Consider the following 19,589-nt stretch of genomic DNA (forward strand, 5'->3'; position numbering starts at 1 on the left):
AGGGCTGCTATCTTTGTCTGGAGGCAATATGAGTGTCAGTGTATATTCCCTTTGGTTGCTCTTCAAACATCTGCCAAATAGAACAGTTACCTGCCCACTGTTCTCTGATCTTCCCCCCCCCCCCAAATGCTGGCCTCCTCAAAAAAAGCAGACATTGTACCATGTTTAGTGACAGTCCAATTTTGGCAATTGAGTTGGGACTTTGTGGGAACTATTCAGAGGCTTATGTGCCTTGAGGGTGTTCAAACTTGGAAGGATGTTGAAGCTTTGGGGGCCAGTATGTGTGAGTTACCATGACCCCTGAGTTGAAGGAGAACATTAGGAAAGGCCAGTGCCTGTTTCAAGATAATGTCACACAGTGGGACCTAAATTATGTATGGGATCTGTTTGCTTAGTTTGGCTTTCTGTGGGTTGTGGCTCTAAGCTTGTCACAGTGTTAAGTCCTCTTTGGAGATGGTCCAAGTAAAGATGCAACCTCAACCTTGCAAATTGTTTGATGATTGTGAAATAAATCCAGAACATTCTCCTAGAGGCAAGAGCAGGGCCTGTTTCAGGCTTGCATTATCAATACATTTTGAAGATAACGTTCTCTACCTATATGAAAAAAAAAGATTTCTCAAAAATTTAGTAAAAACAAAACACAAGAAAGAATAGTTGGAGGCTGGATATAAAATAACTAATCGTGTACCCCAAAGCTTAGAATAAATGATGAAGCTGCTACAAAATAAATTAATGTATGGGGAGTAAGAGAAGGAAGAAAATATTCCTAGTTTTTATTTTATGCTTTATTATATAACTTTTCTTGTCTCTCCCTTCATGGCCTTTTCTCTCATTTTCATAACTCCTGACAGGTTGGTGTGCTTGAAGGATTGACTCAGGTAGTACTGGCAGTCAGAAAATGACACTTAGTTTTACTTTTCAAAGCTGTATCAGTTCTGTGACTTACAGAAGAGACATAGAGAAAGAATGATCTCAGAGTCTTGAAAAGAAAACATCTATTCCTCTTGAATCTCCCACCAAAGAGGTCTTTAATACTTTGCACTTCCTACTGGCTCCAGGGAAGAAAAAGTACATCGATAATAAACCCTATAAAATGAACAAGTTGTCACCATGAAGATTTAATTTCACAGCTCCAGCAAAGAATATTATTCATTTATTTTATAGTGTTTTTCCAGATTTTATTCTTAAGTTTAAATTTTAATGACATTATCTTCTCATGTAAAAATCTGTTTTTGAAATAAAGGATTCTCTTTTATGATATGTTTTTAATAGTGAAAGTCTCTGAAGATCTATAATGTTATTATTTATCTGAAGTCTGTAGCTCTGAGAGCTGTATACACGATGTAATTGCTTTAACATGTTTTCATAAATTACATTCAGAAATGTGTCATAGTAAATTACCTTTGTAATAAAATGTAAAAAATGCAAATGGCTGTTGTCTTTATTACGTTTTAAGCCATTGGTTTATCTGCGCTATTTCACTTGTCACTTGCACAATATGTCGGCTGAAGGGGCGGCACAGTTTGACAGCAGAGAGCTGGGTCCTGTGTGTAATCTTGCAGGCACGTACAGTTTGGGTCATTTCCTCATCTCCCGCAGAAAAGACATTATCCCACTCATATTTACATACTTTTCAATATTTGTCAAACAATCATAAATTATAAATTAATGAAATGTTCGACAGTCTTCAGAGATCAGACTAATGAAGACATTTACCTTTTTGGTGATTTTGAGTCTCATCTTTCTAAGTTTAATGACATTTCAGTGCTCATGCTTTATTAGGCTTTATTAGATTTGTCCTTCACTCCCGCTGTCATTCAGATGTCTTTGCAGAAACATCACCTGCTTCAGGTAGGAGAACAAATCTACTCTGATAAGGGACCCTTCAAAACAGGAACTCTTCAGCCTTAATTTTAAAGAATTAAGGTCAAATTCAATTTCAAAGACTACTAGAAAAATTTACCTGCCCTAAATGTCCTAATGAGGCATGACTTACTCTCCTTTCACTACTGCAAAAGGCTCTGAGGAGCCTCCAAAGAGCAGTGACTTCAAGTGACCTACAGGACACTACCACAGAATGAGAGGAGGCCCAATCCAATTTCACTTTCTGGGATTTTGTAAAATTTACTTTAGACAGGTGGAGATACAATTTGTTATTATAGTCACAACATTTCTTGAATCTAAAAGGCTGGGGCATCACTTAGAACTGTGCTTAAAGCAAGGGGACCATCTCACTCTGCTCATGATCTAGATACACTGAAAATCCCTCTTCAAAAATGATACTAACCAGTGGTAATTCACTGACCTGGCATCCTCAGAGGAAGTGCCAGGTATATGTCTGCTTAGCACAGGGCAGGAAAAAGACCATAGAAGTATCATATGTCAATGAAGTTGACATGTTTCTCTGAAAAAATGTTGGCTCACCATGCTCTCATTATGATTGATGGTCATTCAGCTTTTTAATAAAATTATAGATGATGAATTTAGTTCAATCCGGAGAGGTCAAACGATCAGCTTTGACTTAAGATTCAAGTAGTAAATCACAGGGAACAAATGCATATCATTGCCACCCATCCCAGCCAGAGTGGAGGAGAGTTGGGGCTTTAAAGCCATCTGACTCTAAACAAAGGACAAGGAGTCTAGGAAGTAGGAGTGTCAATGCCATCAGGTTGCATAATTTTATTAGTCTTCTTTCAAATTTCATCAACCCATGTTAGCACACACAACCCCCACTGGGCCACCAGACGCCCTGCTTTCCTTTAGACTGGTCCATGAGAAGTGTGCATCATTCAGGACATTGCTGATGTTGGTATAGATGGGGAAGTGATGCAGAGCTGCAGGATGCTCAGTTATACTTAAAGGGAACAAAATATGTAGGTATATGTAGAAAGTGAGGGGGCAGAAAGTGCATTTTCAAAGTGGCTGTTCCCCAACCCATAAGACTTTCTTTATAAGGGACACATTCTTCATTTTATGTGAGCCTTGCTTTGAACATAGCACTGGCCAGGTGAATGACGAGAAGGGGTGGGGATCTTGCCAATTTCCTCATCAAACAGGGGGTTGAAATTTTGCCTTGCTCCCTTTTTAAAGTAATGCACGAGGAACACAATGGTCCATTAAAAGTGTCAATGAGAATCTATGAAAATGTTGGGAATGACTTTAAAATATTTCCAAGCACTACTTTTAAAAATACACAATGGAGAGTTATTAAGAAACTTCTTGGTGAAGCAAGCATGGCTTCTGCAATCATCAAAAATTGATATGTACCGCTAGTAAAGTAATTATGCGCCATCCTGAGGATAAGGGAGCCAGCAATTGTTAATCCACTTGCACACCCGTTGACTTGCAGCATCAAGCTGCAAATGGCTTAATTAAGTCATACACGTGGACTATGCCATATTGCACCATTGCATTATGCACACTATATCTCAGTTTATTGGGACAATTAATGCCAGGGGCCCACCTTAGGTGGGAGCTTCACCCCCTAACACCCAAGTTCTTTGTGATTGATACTCCCTAAGACAGAAAGCTAGCGGCAAATGAGAATTAAGAGAGAAGCAGCTGGTTGGGAATGGGTGCAAAGATTTGTCCTGCATAAATTATTGGGGGCCAGCAGAGCTGTAAAATGGGGTGCTGCAAAAGTTGAGGCAAATAAACTGCTTAGAACACTACTCCTGGAACTGGTGCTGTTGCTAAGTGTGAAGAGCCTGTTTTAGTTTCTTTAAGGCTGTACAGTGCAGAACCCAGTCGTTACAATCTTGAGAAATCTCCAGCCCAATAGGTCAAAGATTGGTTGGGACAGAGATTCAAATCAGTTCCATCCCACTCCAACACACGTTACCAGCAGGGATAGTTGGGTTTTCTGAATTTAAACTACAAATAATGTCATAGCTACCTGTATATTTTCTTTAACTACAGATGGCCAAGACAGGAAATTCTGTCTGGGGTGTCTTCTCTGTCCCATTCCATTCTGTGATGTTGAAATATTCCAGGCGATAGCGTCTGGAGAAGCTGTTTCTGGAAGGCTCCAGAGCCTTGGCAGCAGGGCCAGGAAGTGATGTCCCGGGAGAGAGCCCGCCTGCAACTAAACCCAGCATCACTTGACTCTAGCGCCTAGGCAGTTGCTAAAGCTAGCATGAGCTGGGGTTAGACTCTTTGTTCTGCTTCCTTTGCGATACCAGGGGATCAATTCCCCTTCCACCAAGCACGGTTTGGAGTCTGAGGACCAAGCTGCCTTGGAGTCTTTGTGTGGGCCCAGGAATGAAAAAAATTAACCAAACCTAGTCCTTCTCAGACCCGGTAAAGACCCGAAACTTCTTAAATCCGGGCAGGTAGTAAGTAGCTCAGTGACTTAGCAGTACTGCACCTCTGAGAATGCCTGTAGCGCTAAGGGATGATGTCTTCGGATCACCTCTTAGGGTCTTTCAGCCCGGTTTCATTGTCCCACGGCGCTAAGGCTCTGGATTTAGCAATTCTGAGGTGTCAGGGCTTTCGAACTTCTTACAGAGGACAACAGCTGGAGGTCTCGATTACCATTCCAGGACCCAACATACTGATGACAGTTTATCTCAGAGAAAAGGTTTTCTCCCAGCATCCTCTGGAAAAAAAAACAAAAAACCTTGAGCTGCGGGGCTGGGGGGGGGGCAGCTTAGTGGTAGAGCGCTTGCTTAGCACTAGCAGAGAACTGGGTTTCATCCCCAGGACTACTGTAAAACAAACAATACTTGGTCAGGGGATGGGGGTGGTGTCGGATGTAAACCTGGAGTTCACTTCCCACAGCGACCTCTTTCCTCACTGGGTTACAGTCAGAGGCTGTTTATTCCCCAAAATTTGAAAAGTTATCACTCAGTCTTTTCAAAAGGTCTTCTCCAAAGTCAGCTTTGGGGACCTCTTTCAGTATCTGGTCAACGATTAGGGACCAAAAATATGGGTAACTCAAGTCTTCTGCTGTTAGTACCAGGAACGGAAAGGGGGAGTGAGCGGGTCCTGTCAAGGGAAAGAGCCTCCCAGTTTGTGGGTATGGGAGATGTTAGAAACCTCTCTTGGGCTACTGTAGTTTGAATCTGCACAATGGGAGCTGCAGAGCCGGGGAGAAAGCAACTTCCTGGGTTTCCGCGGCTCAATTGCAGTAAAGCTTATCAACATTCATAACAAAATAACATCAATACTCCCAATACACAACAAAGTACTTAAGAGTGTGCTCCCTACATTCACTTTTCTCACACATTTGTATTTACAACAAATCACACACACATCCATTTTATACAGATCACATTTTTTTATGCAGTTACAGCTGAGGAAATGGAGGGGGTGAGTAGTGAGTCTAGGCTAGGGGTCACTTAGTGAGGCAGGGGCGGAGCAGCACCCGGCAGCAGGGCAGTGCCCAGCACGTGGCTGCCCGGTGTTCTTTCTCTGAGGAAAGCCCTCTGAGGCTCAGTGACCACCTCCATTTCACCTCCTAGGCTCTGGAAAGCAAAGCTTCCCCAGTGACCTCCCTCCTTTTCTCCGTGGCTCTCTCAGTTCCTTCTTTGAATCTGGCCTAGACAGAGGGAATGGCGATTCTCTGGACTCAGGCCCAGGCTGAATATTGCCCTCTCTCTGCTTGTCCCTTGATATTTTTGTCTTGAATTATTCAGTCAGGAAGGCTAGGGTGCCTTCCTGGAAGTCTCCCTGGAGGTGGAAGCTAAACTGTTAAACTTCGACTGGGAGCTGAGGGTGGGATGGTGCTTGGCTTTCCTCCTCTAGAAGAAATGTCCCAGGACTATGTCTTGTCTTCTGTTTCAAGTCCAAAGCAAACTTCTAACTCTTCCACCTCACTGAACCACCATTCTATGCCTCACTTTTTTTTGGAGGAGGGGGGGTTTGGCTAGACCATGATGCATGTTAATTTTATAATTAAGATGCCCATTAATTTTACAACCTCCATTTCAAAGTCAGGGTAGCTATTGCAGCTTCTCTAATCTATAACTCTCACTCTTAAGAAAGTTGTAGGGTGTGTGTGTGTGTGTAAATGAATAAACGTACGCACAAAATAGCTGTGAATCTGAAGCTGCATGATGAGAGTTTCCCCAGGGTAATACAGAAAGGTGAATCATTTCCATGCTGGGGGAAGAGGTGTTTGTGATGAACATATTGTTCATTGAACTTAAAAGCCTCAGCTTCCTTTCCATGTCAGATGTTGGAGGAATTTACACCTAGACCCTAACTATGACCTTCAGTGAACCATCTATTGCCTCTGGAGTTAGCATTGCCCCAGGATGGCCACTCAAAAGTTTAACTCCATTATCAAGGGAGGAATTGAAAAATGACTTCTACAAATTCCAAGGCAGGGGTCTCACTAGTACATATGCCATGGGGGAGTCTGGAGAGGAACAAAAAATGAAGTGGGGAAAAAGAGTGAGGGGATTTTTTTTTTTTTTTTTTTTTTAAGATACACATGGGATTAAATAAACTAAGAGGCTCAGCCCAGGGAATTCGAGATCTGGGTTTTGAAACCGAGAGGGACCCCTCTACTTTTGGCCATCTGGCTGCTCTAAGCTTTGCCCCATGCTGTATAATTTTAGCTGAAAATCTCTTCCGTTGCAGCTTTGCTTTTATTGAATTCATCAAAAGCAAACTTTCCCTGAGTTTTTTTTTTTTTTTTTTTTAAGAAGGCTAAAATAATACGCCGACCACTGTGACATTCTCCGAGCTCAGGCCATTTTTCATAACGCCTTGGATCTGCTTTTGTGCCTCTGAGGCGACTCAACAGATGAATAACGAGCGAAGTCCGCTGAAAGTAAGCTAGCAGCTTTTCTCAGCTCTGGGGGAAAAAAAAGTTAAATGAAATGAGAGGCGCATGTAAAAAAAATCTCCACACCCAAAGATGGGGGCCACATTTTTATTGCTTGGCCTTGGACAGGCAACGATTTCTTTTTTAAAGCAGTTAACTTTCACACCCGCACTCTCCCACACACACTAGCACATTTGCTTGCACAAACCACACAAACTTTAAGCTCCAGAAGCTTCACAGGTGGCGTTCGGAGAAATTTGCTAAGGAGAGAAAGATTTGAAACAAAGTAGAGTAGAAACACATAATTAATAGAAACCGCTTTTATTTTCTTTTAGTTTTTATTTGTTCCTTTTTATGTCCTTTTTCTTCCCTCCTTTCTTTTAACAGCAGCTAGTTTGGTTTTGATAGCTGGTTTTGGCAAAAGCAAAGAAAAATCTGCAGCCCGAAAGGAAGATTCAAAGTGTTTTAAGGACGCTCAAAATGTAGCGTTGTGGCAGGTCTGGGTAAGTCATCTTTCTTTCCGTTTTCCTTTTGGCTTTAAGATGCAGTGGCATCGCACGTGGGCAGTTTCCTTGTTGTTTGTAGAGATTAGAGAGCAATTAAGAGGTCCTTCCTTCAGAGGCAACTGTCTGCTGCGACTTTGCCCGGATTTTGTGGGTGATCCTTTCCTTTTTTTCTTTAGCCCTGTCAACAAGTCCCAAGAGGCCCGCAAAGCCCCGAATGTCCAGTGTTTGGAGAGGCTACAGAGGCAACAAGTTGTGGGCTCTCTAGCCCCAGGCAAGCGCTGCTCCACAGCTGAGCCTGTGGCTTGCCTGACTCATAGGAATGAATTTTGCACGTGTAAACTATTTGCTCGCGAGCACGCACAGCTGCGACTCTGGTTTATCAGGGGAGAAGTCTCCTTCCCTTAAATGGACTATTTGGAAAAACAGCCATTGGCTCTCGCCAGATGATTATTGATGCAAAACCCTGTGGGTTGGAGCCCGGGCTCGCGTTTGTTTAACACTGAAACTATTTCTCCTTCTAGTTGCTCAAGTTGACATCCACTCGAAATCATTTATATCCTATTTGTAGGGGCTGGGGAGAACAACTAGGAGTGATCCGTGAGAGGTGGCTCATACTTGCTAGAATAGAAAGCATGTTTTACAGAAAAGCGACGACTTTTGCTTTCAGAGTGGCCCTAAAGAGACTCAGAAGGCAGCTCCCAGTGCGCTGCACGCTCGCTTCCACGGACCTGCTTTACCAATCCGCAGTCATCTGCTCTTCTGTCCCTCGATGCACAGCTCTGAGAGTCTGTTCTGAGATCTGAATCCAACTGTTGGTCAGCTGTGTGTACACTGAAAGTGTATTCAGTTTCCAGTTCTGAGAGGACTTTCATTTTAAGCTCTCTGCAAAGGTTTACTGCAGGCTGCATTCTGTTTAACATCAGTTTCCCTTACTCAGAAACGTGGGACAAACAAATGCTGCGCCAGAGGTTGGGCAGAGTTGATCCAGAGGTTGGCAAACAAGTCTTTGCCAATCGTATTCCCCAAGAAGTTGAATAGGCAGGCAGAGAGAAATTGACGAGGGAAATGATCAGAGGCGATTTTGTTTAGTAGCTACAGGGACTCCTGCGCCTCAGTCTGGCGGGATCGGCGCATAAAATGTAACTTCTGCGCATTGGTTCGCTGGGTGAATTGGCGCACACTGGGGCCGAACAGTCCTTGACCTTTGCCTTTATGTGTGCGCAAATGTTTGCCTAAAACACAATCAGGCCTGACAAGGGAGCATGCTACCGTGTGACACCGCCTATTCACCAGATAGATGTTCCCCGCCACACACGACCCAGCGCCGGCTTGTAAATACCTTAGGTATTTGTGATAAACCTATAAATTAATGTCGGATGATTGCTAGTTGCTGGGTAAATAGACTATACACGTCTGAGATGCACATCTCTCTGGCCTCTTTTTTTCTCGCCAAAATGGTCGGTATGAACCAGAAATAAAACTGGCAATGCAGGAAAGTTTGTATTTGAAGAGTGAACAGTTTGGTCACATGGGTAGAGAAACGCCAACCTAAGTGACTTTTCCACAAAGATAGGGGGAGTGGTGAAGAGGAGAAAGAAACAGCGGACGACACTGGGAGGGACCCTTGCTTAGCACAGCCGTATTTGGAGGTTGGGATACTAACTGGGAATTCTTACTGAGCCCAACCAGTGAAAAGGCTCTTTAAGCTCCCCAAATCCTTTGGGACTTGGCAAGTTTTCTGGGTCCTAAGGCTCATGGGTCTGAACACTTTCTGCTATAAACACCAAATAGTGTAGCTGAAAGAGAAAATACCTTGTGAATACCTAAAAATAGCTTAGATCTCCTTCTAAACCTCACACTAAAATGATTGAGGGGCAGAGTTGCCTTTTCTTGCATTTAGACATAACTAAATAAATATGTAACAAATAAACAATTAACAAACTTTCCTGAGCCTTTGTTTCTAACTTGGATCAGCAAATTCCAAGTTCCTGTGTTATGCACAACACTACAATTTGTAGGGATCAGGTCCTGAGGCAGATAAAACTGACCGAGGAGAACAAACTCAGAAAAGACAAGGCAGGTTCCTATTTCTTCAGGAGGTGTCACTAACCCTATGAACGAAGGGGCTTGCATCCTGGGAATGCATCCAATAGCCACTTTGGTTTCTTGAAATCCTCCCAAGATCATTTAAGTTTGCTTTAATGGTCTTCAGGTGGAGGAGGTGTGGCGGCTAGCCAGCCACCCCTTGCCCATTCTTTTTTATTGGTACCGGTAGAATTCTCCTTTCTATTGGGCTATGATGGTTCAGAGAAAAAGAGAATTTAAGGTATGCCACATTCTAGGTCTAACGTAGGTGCACACAAAAGCAGCGGGAATGTTCAAGACAACCACCCTGGAATGCAAATGGTCACTTGTTTAAAAACTCGTATGTTCCAGAGAGTACCAGGGGACTTAAAAGAAAAGTGCATGTAATTGATACAGAAGAAAATTAAGGAGACCACCTCCATTTCTCAGTAATCTCTCTTAAGAATTTCCCCCACTCAGGGATCAGAATACATCTTAATTAACAAATCTGAATATTCTTTTACTTTATTCTTGTTATCTAATTAGCCATATGACAGGTGTGATCCTCTTCAAAATAGTTCATTAAGTTTTCCGGAAATGAAGATGAATGGTAACCTGTATATTTTGATTTAGATTTAGAAATGCAACTAACCAAATATACTTAGTATTTTGAGTTCTTAAGAGTTAAACTGCTCATTTGATTACCTGTATAACCAAGTTAACTGTTTCTTTTTCTTTTCTTCCTTCCTTCTTTTCTTTTCTTCTGGTTCTTTTGAGACAGAGTCTTATTATGTATCCATTGGTTGACACTATGTAGAGCAGGTTTGTCTTGCACTCAAAGAGATCTGCCTGCCTCTGCCTCCTGGGCGCTGGGATCAAAGGCATGCACCTCCACACCCACTGGCACTTAACTATTTCTTAAAATTATTTTAATTTAAAGTAAAATTATTAGCAAGTCTCTCTCACCCTCTCTGTCTCTCTGTCTCTGTCTCTCCCTTCTTCCCTCCTATCTCTCTCTCTCTCTCTCTCTCTCTCTCTCTCTCTCTCTCTCTCTCTCTCACACACACACACATACACACACACACACACACATACACACACACCTTTCAACATCTTCTAAATTGTACATGTTAAGGCTCCAGGTAGTCTACAGTGATATGGAGAAAGTAAATAACAGTATGTTTCCAGCCTTTGTTTTTGTGGTGAATTGGAACTAAAATCCATAATCTGAGATGATGAATTAGAAAGTTTATGTTTAATTGCTATAAAATTAATTTAGGAATAAAAATTTCTGATTTGTTTAGTTTAGGGTAGAAATATGCTAATATAATGTATCAATTTATAAAAATATCTTTGTACTATATAAAACATGTCACACTTATCCTTGCCATCAATAATTCAAATACTTAATCCATTCATTCATTTAGTTATTCAATTATGGTGACTCAAATTGAATATGAGAGATGGTCAACTCTATGCTGACAGGCTGCTAGGTCTAGTGCACAGTGCATTTTTCTGACCAAAGCAAAAAATAAATTAAGTATTAACATGTGAAATCTATGGGTGGTTTTATTCATAAGTGTTCAAAGAAACATATACTTTATTGATATGAATGTAGACAATATGATTTAGAGAACTGTTATTCAAATGAATAGTGACCATTTTGGGAAAGAAAAATGGAAAATATTTCAAAAAGTAATTGATTATAGTACCTTTATTCCTCCCAAAGTAAAAAAAAGTATTAAGTTTATATTCGAAAAGTTAAGACAGTTAATTTATTCTTATGAGATTTCAGATTCTCTGCCAGAATTTATCTGCATATCAAATTAGTGTTCCTTAAAGTTGCAGTGTTTGTATTTCCTGGAAATAAACTGCCGTATATGTTATATAATTACATAGCATACACTGACTTCTGGATGAATGATTTCCTTGCTGACTTTATTATAAAATGATCTCTACTTGCCATGACTTGTGGCATTTTGCTATATATTTTACTGTACAGTGAAATTAAATCGAGGAAGTCAAGTTAGGCTCAGGGCTGGGAAGGACTGGAGGGAGCACCCTAAATCTCTCCATTGAATTTCCCCAAAGGAGCATCCCCCTTAATTTTGATAGATGTGGCTTTGATTATTCTAATAACCCCACACTTTTGTTTAATAACACAGCTTCAGAATGGCTATTCTAACTGCGTGGAAGTTCATTGAGATGTACAGACTTTGAGTCTGGTTAATTTCAGTGTGATGCTTTTCTATATGCACATTTAAAAAAATAGTAAAGTTATAAAATAATGACTCCCCTGTAATCTGAGATGTTTTGAGGGCATGTGAATTTAACTGTCAATTGCTGCACCTGAGTTGGAATTGCCCAGATGCGACGCTCCCAGGTGATTTATTCGTGCATAAGTGTACAGACGGTTTCTGGTAGGTGACTGGTATACGCTTTTTCCACGAAGAACAAGAGTTCTTTACAGTTCCGTTTTGATTCATAGACTCTGATCAAATCTACTGTGTATTAATTTCCAGTATCTGTTGTATTCTCTGTCTGCTCCTAATTATTCCTCGCAGAAACTTTGGAGCCTGGGACCATGATGCCGGCTAGGGATGAATTTCAGAGCGCACTGAAGATTAGAGATCTGAGTATGTAGAAATTGATCCAAAAACCGCAGTCTTATTAAAAAAAAAATCTAGGCTCGGAGATATCCAGGGACCCTGCTTTAAGACTATTTGGTATAGAAGTAGTGAATTCAGAGTTAAGAGGGGGAAGGAGCAAGGCAGGCGTTGGAGGAAGTGCAGGGCCAGTTTCCTCCTCAGGTTAGATAGTTCTTTGACACCCCGACAGCTCTGGAGTCCCTTAGTTTGCCAACAGGGGGAATGTCGCTAGTGCTTGGGCTAATCTGTCACTAGCGAACGTCCATCTATGCAAGGAGAGTGAGTTTGTCAGGCACCAAAAACACAGCCGGGCTGGGCTTATTCTTTGATTTATCTAAAGGTAGGCTGGTACAGGGCACAGCACCCTAATCAATTTGCTAGGCTTCTGACTGCACAGCTCGTGAAGGCCGTATACCTATTTCATTTGTTTCTCACTGTCCTCTATTCCACTGTCCTCTTCCCCTTGTCCTTGTAGCGGCTCAAACCCCACCCACGCTCCATACTCTCTCGCTGTCACAAACTTTCATCTCCTCTCCTACTTTCAACTCCTCACCAGAACCCTGCAATCTCTCAGGTCGACGCCATTTTTCTCACTTCCCCCACTCCTCTCATACGTTGCCCACTCATCTTTTCATCACCACACCCTCAAGTTTCAACTCCACAGATACCCACCCCATATCACTCCCTCCACACCTTCCCACCTCTTACAGATGTCCTAGTATCCCTTTTCCTTCAGTTCTTACTCCTTTGTGTTCAGAGTTCCCAAATCCCTCTCAAACAACTCCACTCCCACCTTCTCCTCCCACTCTTGATCACCTTTTTGCAGGTGGTATTTAAGCCACTCTATCCATCTGTTTAGAAGAACTTAGAATCTGGCATCTTGCCTCTGATGCTTTCTTCCTCACAGCTTCTTTTCCGGCAAATGGATCAGCATTTCCTTCTCCCCAATTCGAGATTTCCCTTTGCTAGCTCTCCTTTTCTCGTGGTCACAGACTGTCCACACTGTCCTGGGCTAGGTTAGGAGCCAATGGGAAGCCTGTACTTTGACCTTCAGCTTTGCAGAATTTCACCTTGCCTCTTGTTTTAAATTTTTCTCCAGACATCTGTAGGTGAGACTCATAGGTGAAAGGGACTCTCCTGTACAGAATTGAACTTGTATGTTTAATAAATTTCTGAGTAATAACTATAACTCCCATTCTGGAAACACATTTTGAAGCAATCAAAGATCCTAGCAGGATGAAGGGATCTTAATTGTACACTTAAAAGACTCAGGGAGACCCAAAGAACCTGGAAGTTTAAGAGGAGAGTGACACTGGATTGATCAGATCTGACTGTAAACGTTCTGAAACAAGAAAACATTTTGGATGTATGTATTCATCTGGGTGAATGTTTACTATATCAAAATGAAAATGACAAATTCATCTTCAAGATTAGGGCATGTTCTATGAGACAAGTGACTGCCACAATAGTCATTGGGTTAATTAATTTTTAACCCAACATACAGATAAAACACTTCCAAGTACAATTATTTCCACTGATCACTCTAGAAAAGAAGAAGGCACACAGATTTGTATTCATCTCTGTTTCAAGTAAAGGAGAAAAATAGACAGTCTATTTAAAAGAAATTTAATCCATTTGGATTCAAAATTGAGCATTCATTATTTTGATAATCTTTCCCTTTTTCCATATTAAGATGACATTTGTTAAATTTTTCTGTTTGAAAAAAATTAAAATAGGGTCATGCTAGATAGCCCAGGCTGGCCTTCAACTCACAGTTCTTCTGGTGTGACTTCCTGCATATTGGAATTACAAGCCTGCACCACCATGTCTCTCTTCTTATTCAAAAATTTTAAAAGAAAATAGTGAAAAGGGAAGACCATAAAGTAAGAAAGAAAAACTTGAAATATTTTAAATTTTAGATAACTGGCTGCATTTCATAGTATAAAATCTATACTGCTACTTGTCAAGAAAGTGGTATGCTGATGGTCCTAAAACATCTCAGCATCTAAACTTTATAAGCTCTAAAAGGCAGCTAGCAAAACATGCTGGAAAATAGACAGTTGGCAAGATGATAGTTAAACATACTTTTTCAAATCAAGATGAAGTAGCTATGTAGTACTAGGGACAGACTCCAGGGTTTTGCACGTGTTAGAGCTGTTATTTTAATAACAGAATTGTATGAGAAGCATATTGATGCAACTGAGTTTTTCCCCATGTATATTAGGATAGCATGCTTATTTGTGGTATGAGGAGAGAAGGAAAGGACTAGGGTGTGGAACTGTTCCTAGGGATCTGTGAAAATAGAAAGAGTCTTGCAAGCTCCTACTAACTTTTCAGCACTCTGTTCCATTGATCCTAATCTACAAAGACTAGCTAGAGATTTCTACCTTGGTTACTAAAACTAGAGAAAACGTAATTGAAAATGGTTGACAAAATCAACCTGGAAATATGTGTGACTATTATCAGCCCAGGTAAGCGGATTTAAAATGAGAAGAAATGCACAATGCTAGGTAAACATAATTATAAAATAGGAGATTTGTTGTCTAGTAGCATGACTTCTTATATGTTCTCTCATTTTTTTAATGTACTATAGATACATTATTTAAGAAAACCCACATTTTTCTTTGCCTCTTTTTCTTTATATATTTGCTTTAGAGCCCTATATAAATTGAGAAAACCATTCTCTAAACACTTGGCAGAAGGTTAAATTGCTGTAAGCTTTTAGCTCACCTTCTAGTGCAGGAAGAACTGAAGAAGTTTTATTGGGTCCTCCTCATAGGCAGATGGAAAGGGAACAGGAAGTAACCATGGTAACAACTATTCAGTCTAGAAAAGGTAATGCCATAGGGCCTGAGGGTTTTTAAACACAAAACTAAATATCAAACTCTCCAAAACACACACAAGTACAACCATATTCTCTCTCTCTCTCTCTCTCTCTCTCTCTCTCTCTCTCTCTCTCTCTCACACACACACACACACACACACACTGAATATACTATCTAAGGAATTTCTCTGAATTTTAGTTTATTAAATATATATAATATTATTCATCAATTGTATATTAATCAATTAATATCCTAATAAATTAATACTATATAAAGTTAATAATTAAATATAAAATAAATATTTTTGCTAGTTCTGCCTGACTGTATGTCTATGCACTCTGTGTGTGTGTGTGTGTATGTGTGTGTGTGTGTGTGTGTGTGTGTGTGTGTGTGTGTGCCTGGTGCCCACCGAGGCCAGAAGAGGGCATCAGATTCCCTGGGTCCGCAATTATAGATAGTTGTGAGCTGCTTTCTGGGTGCTGAAAATTGAACTTGGGTCCTCTGGAAGAGCACTCAGTGTAGAACTATCTTTTTAGCCCCAGTATTTCAGTATTGACTATTATATAATAGGTATTGTTCTTAGAAAAAGCCCAGGTTTGTTTTAACTCAGAAATGGTGTCAGTAGCAATATACTGTGTCGAATAGCACCTGTTATAGTGATACTATGAATGACATTCTCACACTGGAAAAGAAAACTGGTCTCATGTTTGTTTCCTTTGGTGTCCTTCCCCCCACACTTTTTCATCACAGTTAAAGTAAAAGCTTAATTCTTAATTATTTGCTTTGTTGTATCTAATGCCTCTCTCCTCTCCTGAACCCTGGAAGAGTTTGGTAGGCAGCAGCAATAACAGTACCATTATTATTGAGCACTTATTGCATGCCATGAACTGTGAAGGAAGTTGAAATTTGTGTAGGTATGAGTGGGGTCCAGTTCATGCCGTAATCTGTAAGATGTTTTAATATTATGTAGACACTCTAGCTCTGAGTCTGCATGTCTCCTCAACTGGGAACCTCATCAGAATCCTGGATGTCCCCAGGTTAAGTGGATGGTACCTTTGGTTCCTAGAAGCTCCTAGATACAGGTGATTTGGGACAGGCGGGGGATGGCTTCCAAATGTCATGTGGTTATATTTTTTGGGTTTTGTTGTATAGAGCTGTCAGGATTGACCTGTAGCCTTAACCAGTCCTGGATCAAAGTTGTTAGACCTTGGTTCCACCATGTTCTGTTTGAAGAGCACCATTTTGTACAATGGCAGTCACAACATAACCCAACCTTCCCCTGTGACTTTGTTCTTTAGATTTTTAATAGATCAAAGATGTGGAAGGAGGAAGGAAAAGCGAGGGAGAGGGAGGGGGATTAAGAGGAGGTGTAGGGATTGCTGTCATGGCAAGACATGTTGCCTATTTGAGGCCACTAGCCCTATTAGAAGGGAACAGTGCATGGAAAAGGGCGAGAAACCTGCACTTGGCGGGGCATTGTTTGGGGGATTTGAGCTGGGGCTGGGGCAGCAGCAGCCGCAGCCATACAGTACAGTTTCCATAGCAACGCAACCTGCTGCTGCCGCCGCCAAAGTTGAAGGCACTTGAAAGGGCTTGAAGAGACCAGAATCACAACCTTATTTTGGTTGAACAACGGGGAGAAAATGAAGCAGGGAAAAAAGGGAAGGAGGAAGGGGAGGCGTAAAGGAGGAGGGGAGGAGAGGAAAAAAGGAGGAGGGGAGGGAGCGGGGGAGGAAAGGGAGGGAGAGAGAGAATGCATTTAAATGAATGAGAGGGAGGAGAGAATGTGAGAAGGAGGGCAGGCAAAGGCTGAGGGAAACCCCACCCAGGCCTATGAATGCTGGCATTGTCCCTTTATGAATCTGATTTACCATATCATAACCCCCAGGAAGAAGAAAACATCAATATCCTGAAGTAATGGAGATGTTTCTATGGAAAACCTAGGAATTTTAGTCTATAACAGATTTGGTGTTAAAAAAAAAATGAAAGAGATCAAAGGCAGAACTCCCTGGAGTTATAGATGCATCTCTGAATTAAAGATGGGCGACATGTAGACTACAAAGTACTCCCCCCCCTTTCCATTTAAATTTCTGTTTTCATTTCAAGGGAGGTGCTAACCTCCTCATAGCTGAACTAGATTGTCATTTTGAAAGATGTCATGAAGGGATAAAGGGAGATGGAGAAACCAGTAGCTCAGCTTTTTCTGCTCCATCCACATTGCCAACCATCTTCTTCAGCATCCTCAGTGGAGGTATCAGCCTAGCCCTCCTGGGAAGTCACAATCCTAACCTCAAGCCTATAGGGGCACTTCGGAAAAATAACATCTGCTGAAGCCAGAGAAGGAACAAAGGACTGCACTGGCTTTTGGCTTCCGCAGACTAAGCTGGGGACAGTATCAGAAGCTCCTTGGGCTAGTTCTAGGGTAGGGGTAGGATGTGCACATTAGAATGAGGCCACATTGCACAGTGGCTCCTGGGAATTTGGGTCAGCCCCGGAAGTAACCTTTGAAAATGTAGGTCCTGCCTACCTGGACTGAGTCCACCAGGTTGATCTCAGTCTGTGGGGAAGGCTTTGCCCTGGAGGAGATTGGAATGGGGGGTGGGCTGGGGGGAGGTGAGGGGAGGAGGGGGGAGAACAAGGGAATCTGTGGCTGATATGTAGAACTGAATTGTATTGCAAAATAAAAATTAAAAAAAAAAAAAAAAGAAAGAAAATGTAGGTCCTGGCAGCTTTTCCAAGATGGTCCCAGCGGTAGGAAGGAAATCTAGTTAAATCAGTAGTGCTTATCAGACAAATCTTTATTTACATATAAGAAACAAGGAAAATTAATTTTTTTTAGGAATTCTAGGAAAAGAGACTAATCTATTTCCACTTCTATGGTTGTTTTACTATTAATTAATTGATTGATTTGGTTTCTGGTGCTGTGTTTGAATCTGGGGCCTTGACCAGGAGTATGCCAATCTCTCTATCTCCAGCTCCTAAAGTACTTTAACTATTTAAAAACGTTTTATTCATCTTTGGAGCTGTGATGGTCAAAGGATTTTTATGCTTTTTAAGTAAAATCGAAACGTCAAGGACCTAGACTGTCACGCATCAGTAAACAAGGAAGAAGGGGGCAGTCTCAGCTAGGCTGGGCTGTCTTCGCCTGTGTGCAAACTCATTCACCGCCAGCCCCAAGCATTTTCTTTGCTGGCTGTTGCAGGGAGTGCTGCTCTGAGAAAGATTGCCTCGCAGCTTGAGAGCCTGCTGCAGGGGTCTTCCCAAACTTGGCTTGTATTAGGGAATTAAAACAGAAAGTTTGCAAAACTTTGTCTTTCCTCTTCTGGGGAGAGATTGTTTCGGGACATGTGTGTGGAGGGCCAGCACTCCAGAGGCCACAGGCCTTGTTTGCTGTGGTACTCTCTTTTGGTTCCCCAAAGTCCGCAAATGATGTATATTTGGAAAGTCAACGAATTTGCTTGCACCCTCCCTTCCCCCGCCGCCTCCACAAGAACCAGCCGGAGAAATACAGTTTCCCAGGGCCAATCAGCATCTTTATCGACCTGTATCGGCCCCAGGGTCGATGTTTACTAAGTAAAAGTGTGACGGCTAAGGGGGTCTTTGTACTGGCTGCAGCTGTCTGGCAGTGTATTGTCCGGCCAGAGATGGACACAGAGACTCCATTGCACCGGTGCTGTAGACTGTGTACAAATGCATATCCACGTGTGTTGCGCTCATGGCTGGCCCCAAGGCGGCCCCCCCCCATTTCCTCTTTATGTCTTCTTTTTATCAATGGAGCCCTCCAGATACCGCTTTCCAGGAATTGCAGATGCAAAAACCATCCAGAATCCGGAAAGGGTGAGGGGCCAAAAAGAAAACCCAAACCCTCCCTATAAAACGAGGGTTGGGAGACCAGCAACATTTGGATTTCTGGATTCAGCCATCTTTCTTCCAGGTCACCATTATGAAAATGGAGATTCTGAAGGCAGACAGGAGAGGGTGGAAAGGGGGCAGCAGTTAGCATAATTTTGTCAGACTAGGATTTTCTCAAAAACGACCCAGTAACTTCAGCCTGTATCACTCAGCTGGGCATAATGGATGAAATGATAACTTTTTTTTTGGTTTTTCGAGACAGGGTTTCTCTGTGTAGCTTTGCGCCTTTCCTGGAACTCACTTGGTAGTCCAGGCTGATTCTTTATGCCTGCTTGCTGCTAGACATTTTCAAAGTGAGGTGAGATGGAGAAAGTGGATGGCTGGTGATGCAGCCTAAGTGGTATCCCTTACAGACTTCAGATACATCCTCAAACAACCAAGTTCTTCAGACTCTGGCTTTGACTCCAGTGAGGTTCTTGGGACACACTTTGGGGAAAGATTCACAAGTTGCTATCTCCATTTATTTCTTCATTTAGCCCCACAGAGCATTCCTGGCCCGCAAACAGCCAAACTAAACCACTTAAAAGCATAGTTGTGCCCACACTGGGCTGTATCTAATGGTACCTGCCAAATGTCCCTACTTTTCCTTGTTTTGGGAAGCAATTCACTGGATGTTTTCTTGGCGTTTGTCATGAATCTCCTCATTATCTATTTCAAGAAAAAAACCCTTTTGATCACTTCTCTGCTAGACATTAGGGGATAATACCATCCATTTAACTTTGATGGCTTCTCTCTGTTTCATTTAATGAGTTCATAGTAAGATGGAGATAATAATCATACCTCAAATTGAAAACACCACCAGAGTGTTGCTGCTGAGGAAGTAAAAAGAACCTGCAAGAGTTAGAGCTTTTGATTCAGATTC

The 19,589-nt window shown here is 41.8% G+C and overlaps 1 protein-coding gene across 1 annotated transcript in view; it reads left to right on the forward strand.

Moving 5' to 3' along the window:
* Zic4 (Zic family member 4) overlaps positions 1 to 16,402 on the forward strand; it is a 41,719-nt gene extending 25,317 nt beyond the window's left edge. The window contains exons 6-7 of the mRNA XM_059269073.1: positions 7,160 to 7,275; positions 16,226 to 16,402. Coding sequence (XP_059125056.1) covers positions 7,160 to 7,275; positions 16,226 to 16,402 — 293 coding nt within the window. The remainder of the gene's footprint in view (positions 1 to 7,159; positions 7,276 to 16,225) is intronic.
* The last annotated feature ends 3,187 nt before the right edge of the window (positions 16,403 to 19,589 follow it).

Source organism: Peromyscus eremicus, chromosome 7 (assembly GCF_949786415.1).
Source record: "Peromyscus eremicus chromosome 7, PerEre_H2_v1, whole genome shotgun sequence".
Classification (NCBI taxonomy): domain Eukaryota; kingdom Metazoa; phylum Chordata; class Mammalia; order Rodentia; family Cricetidae; genus Peromyscus; species Peromyscus eremicus.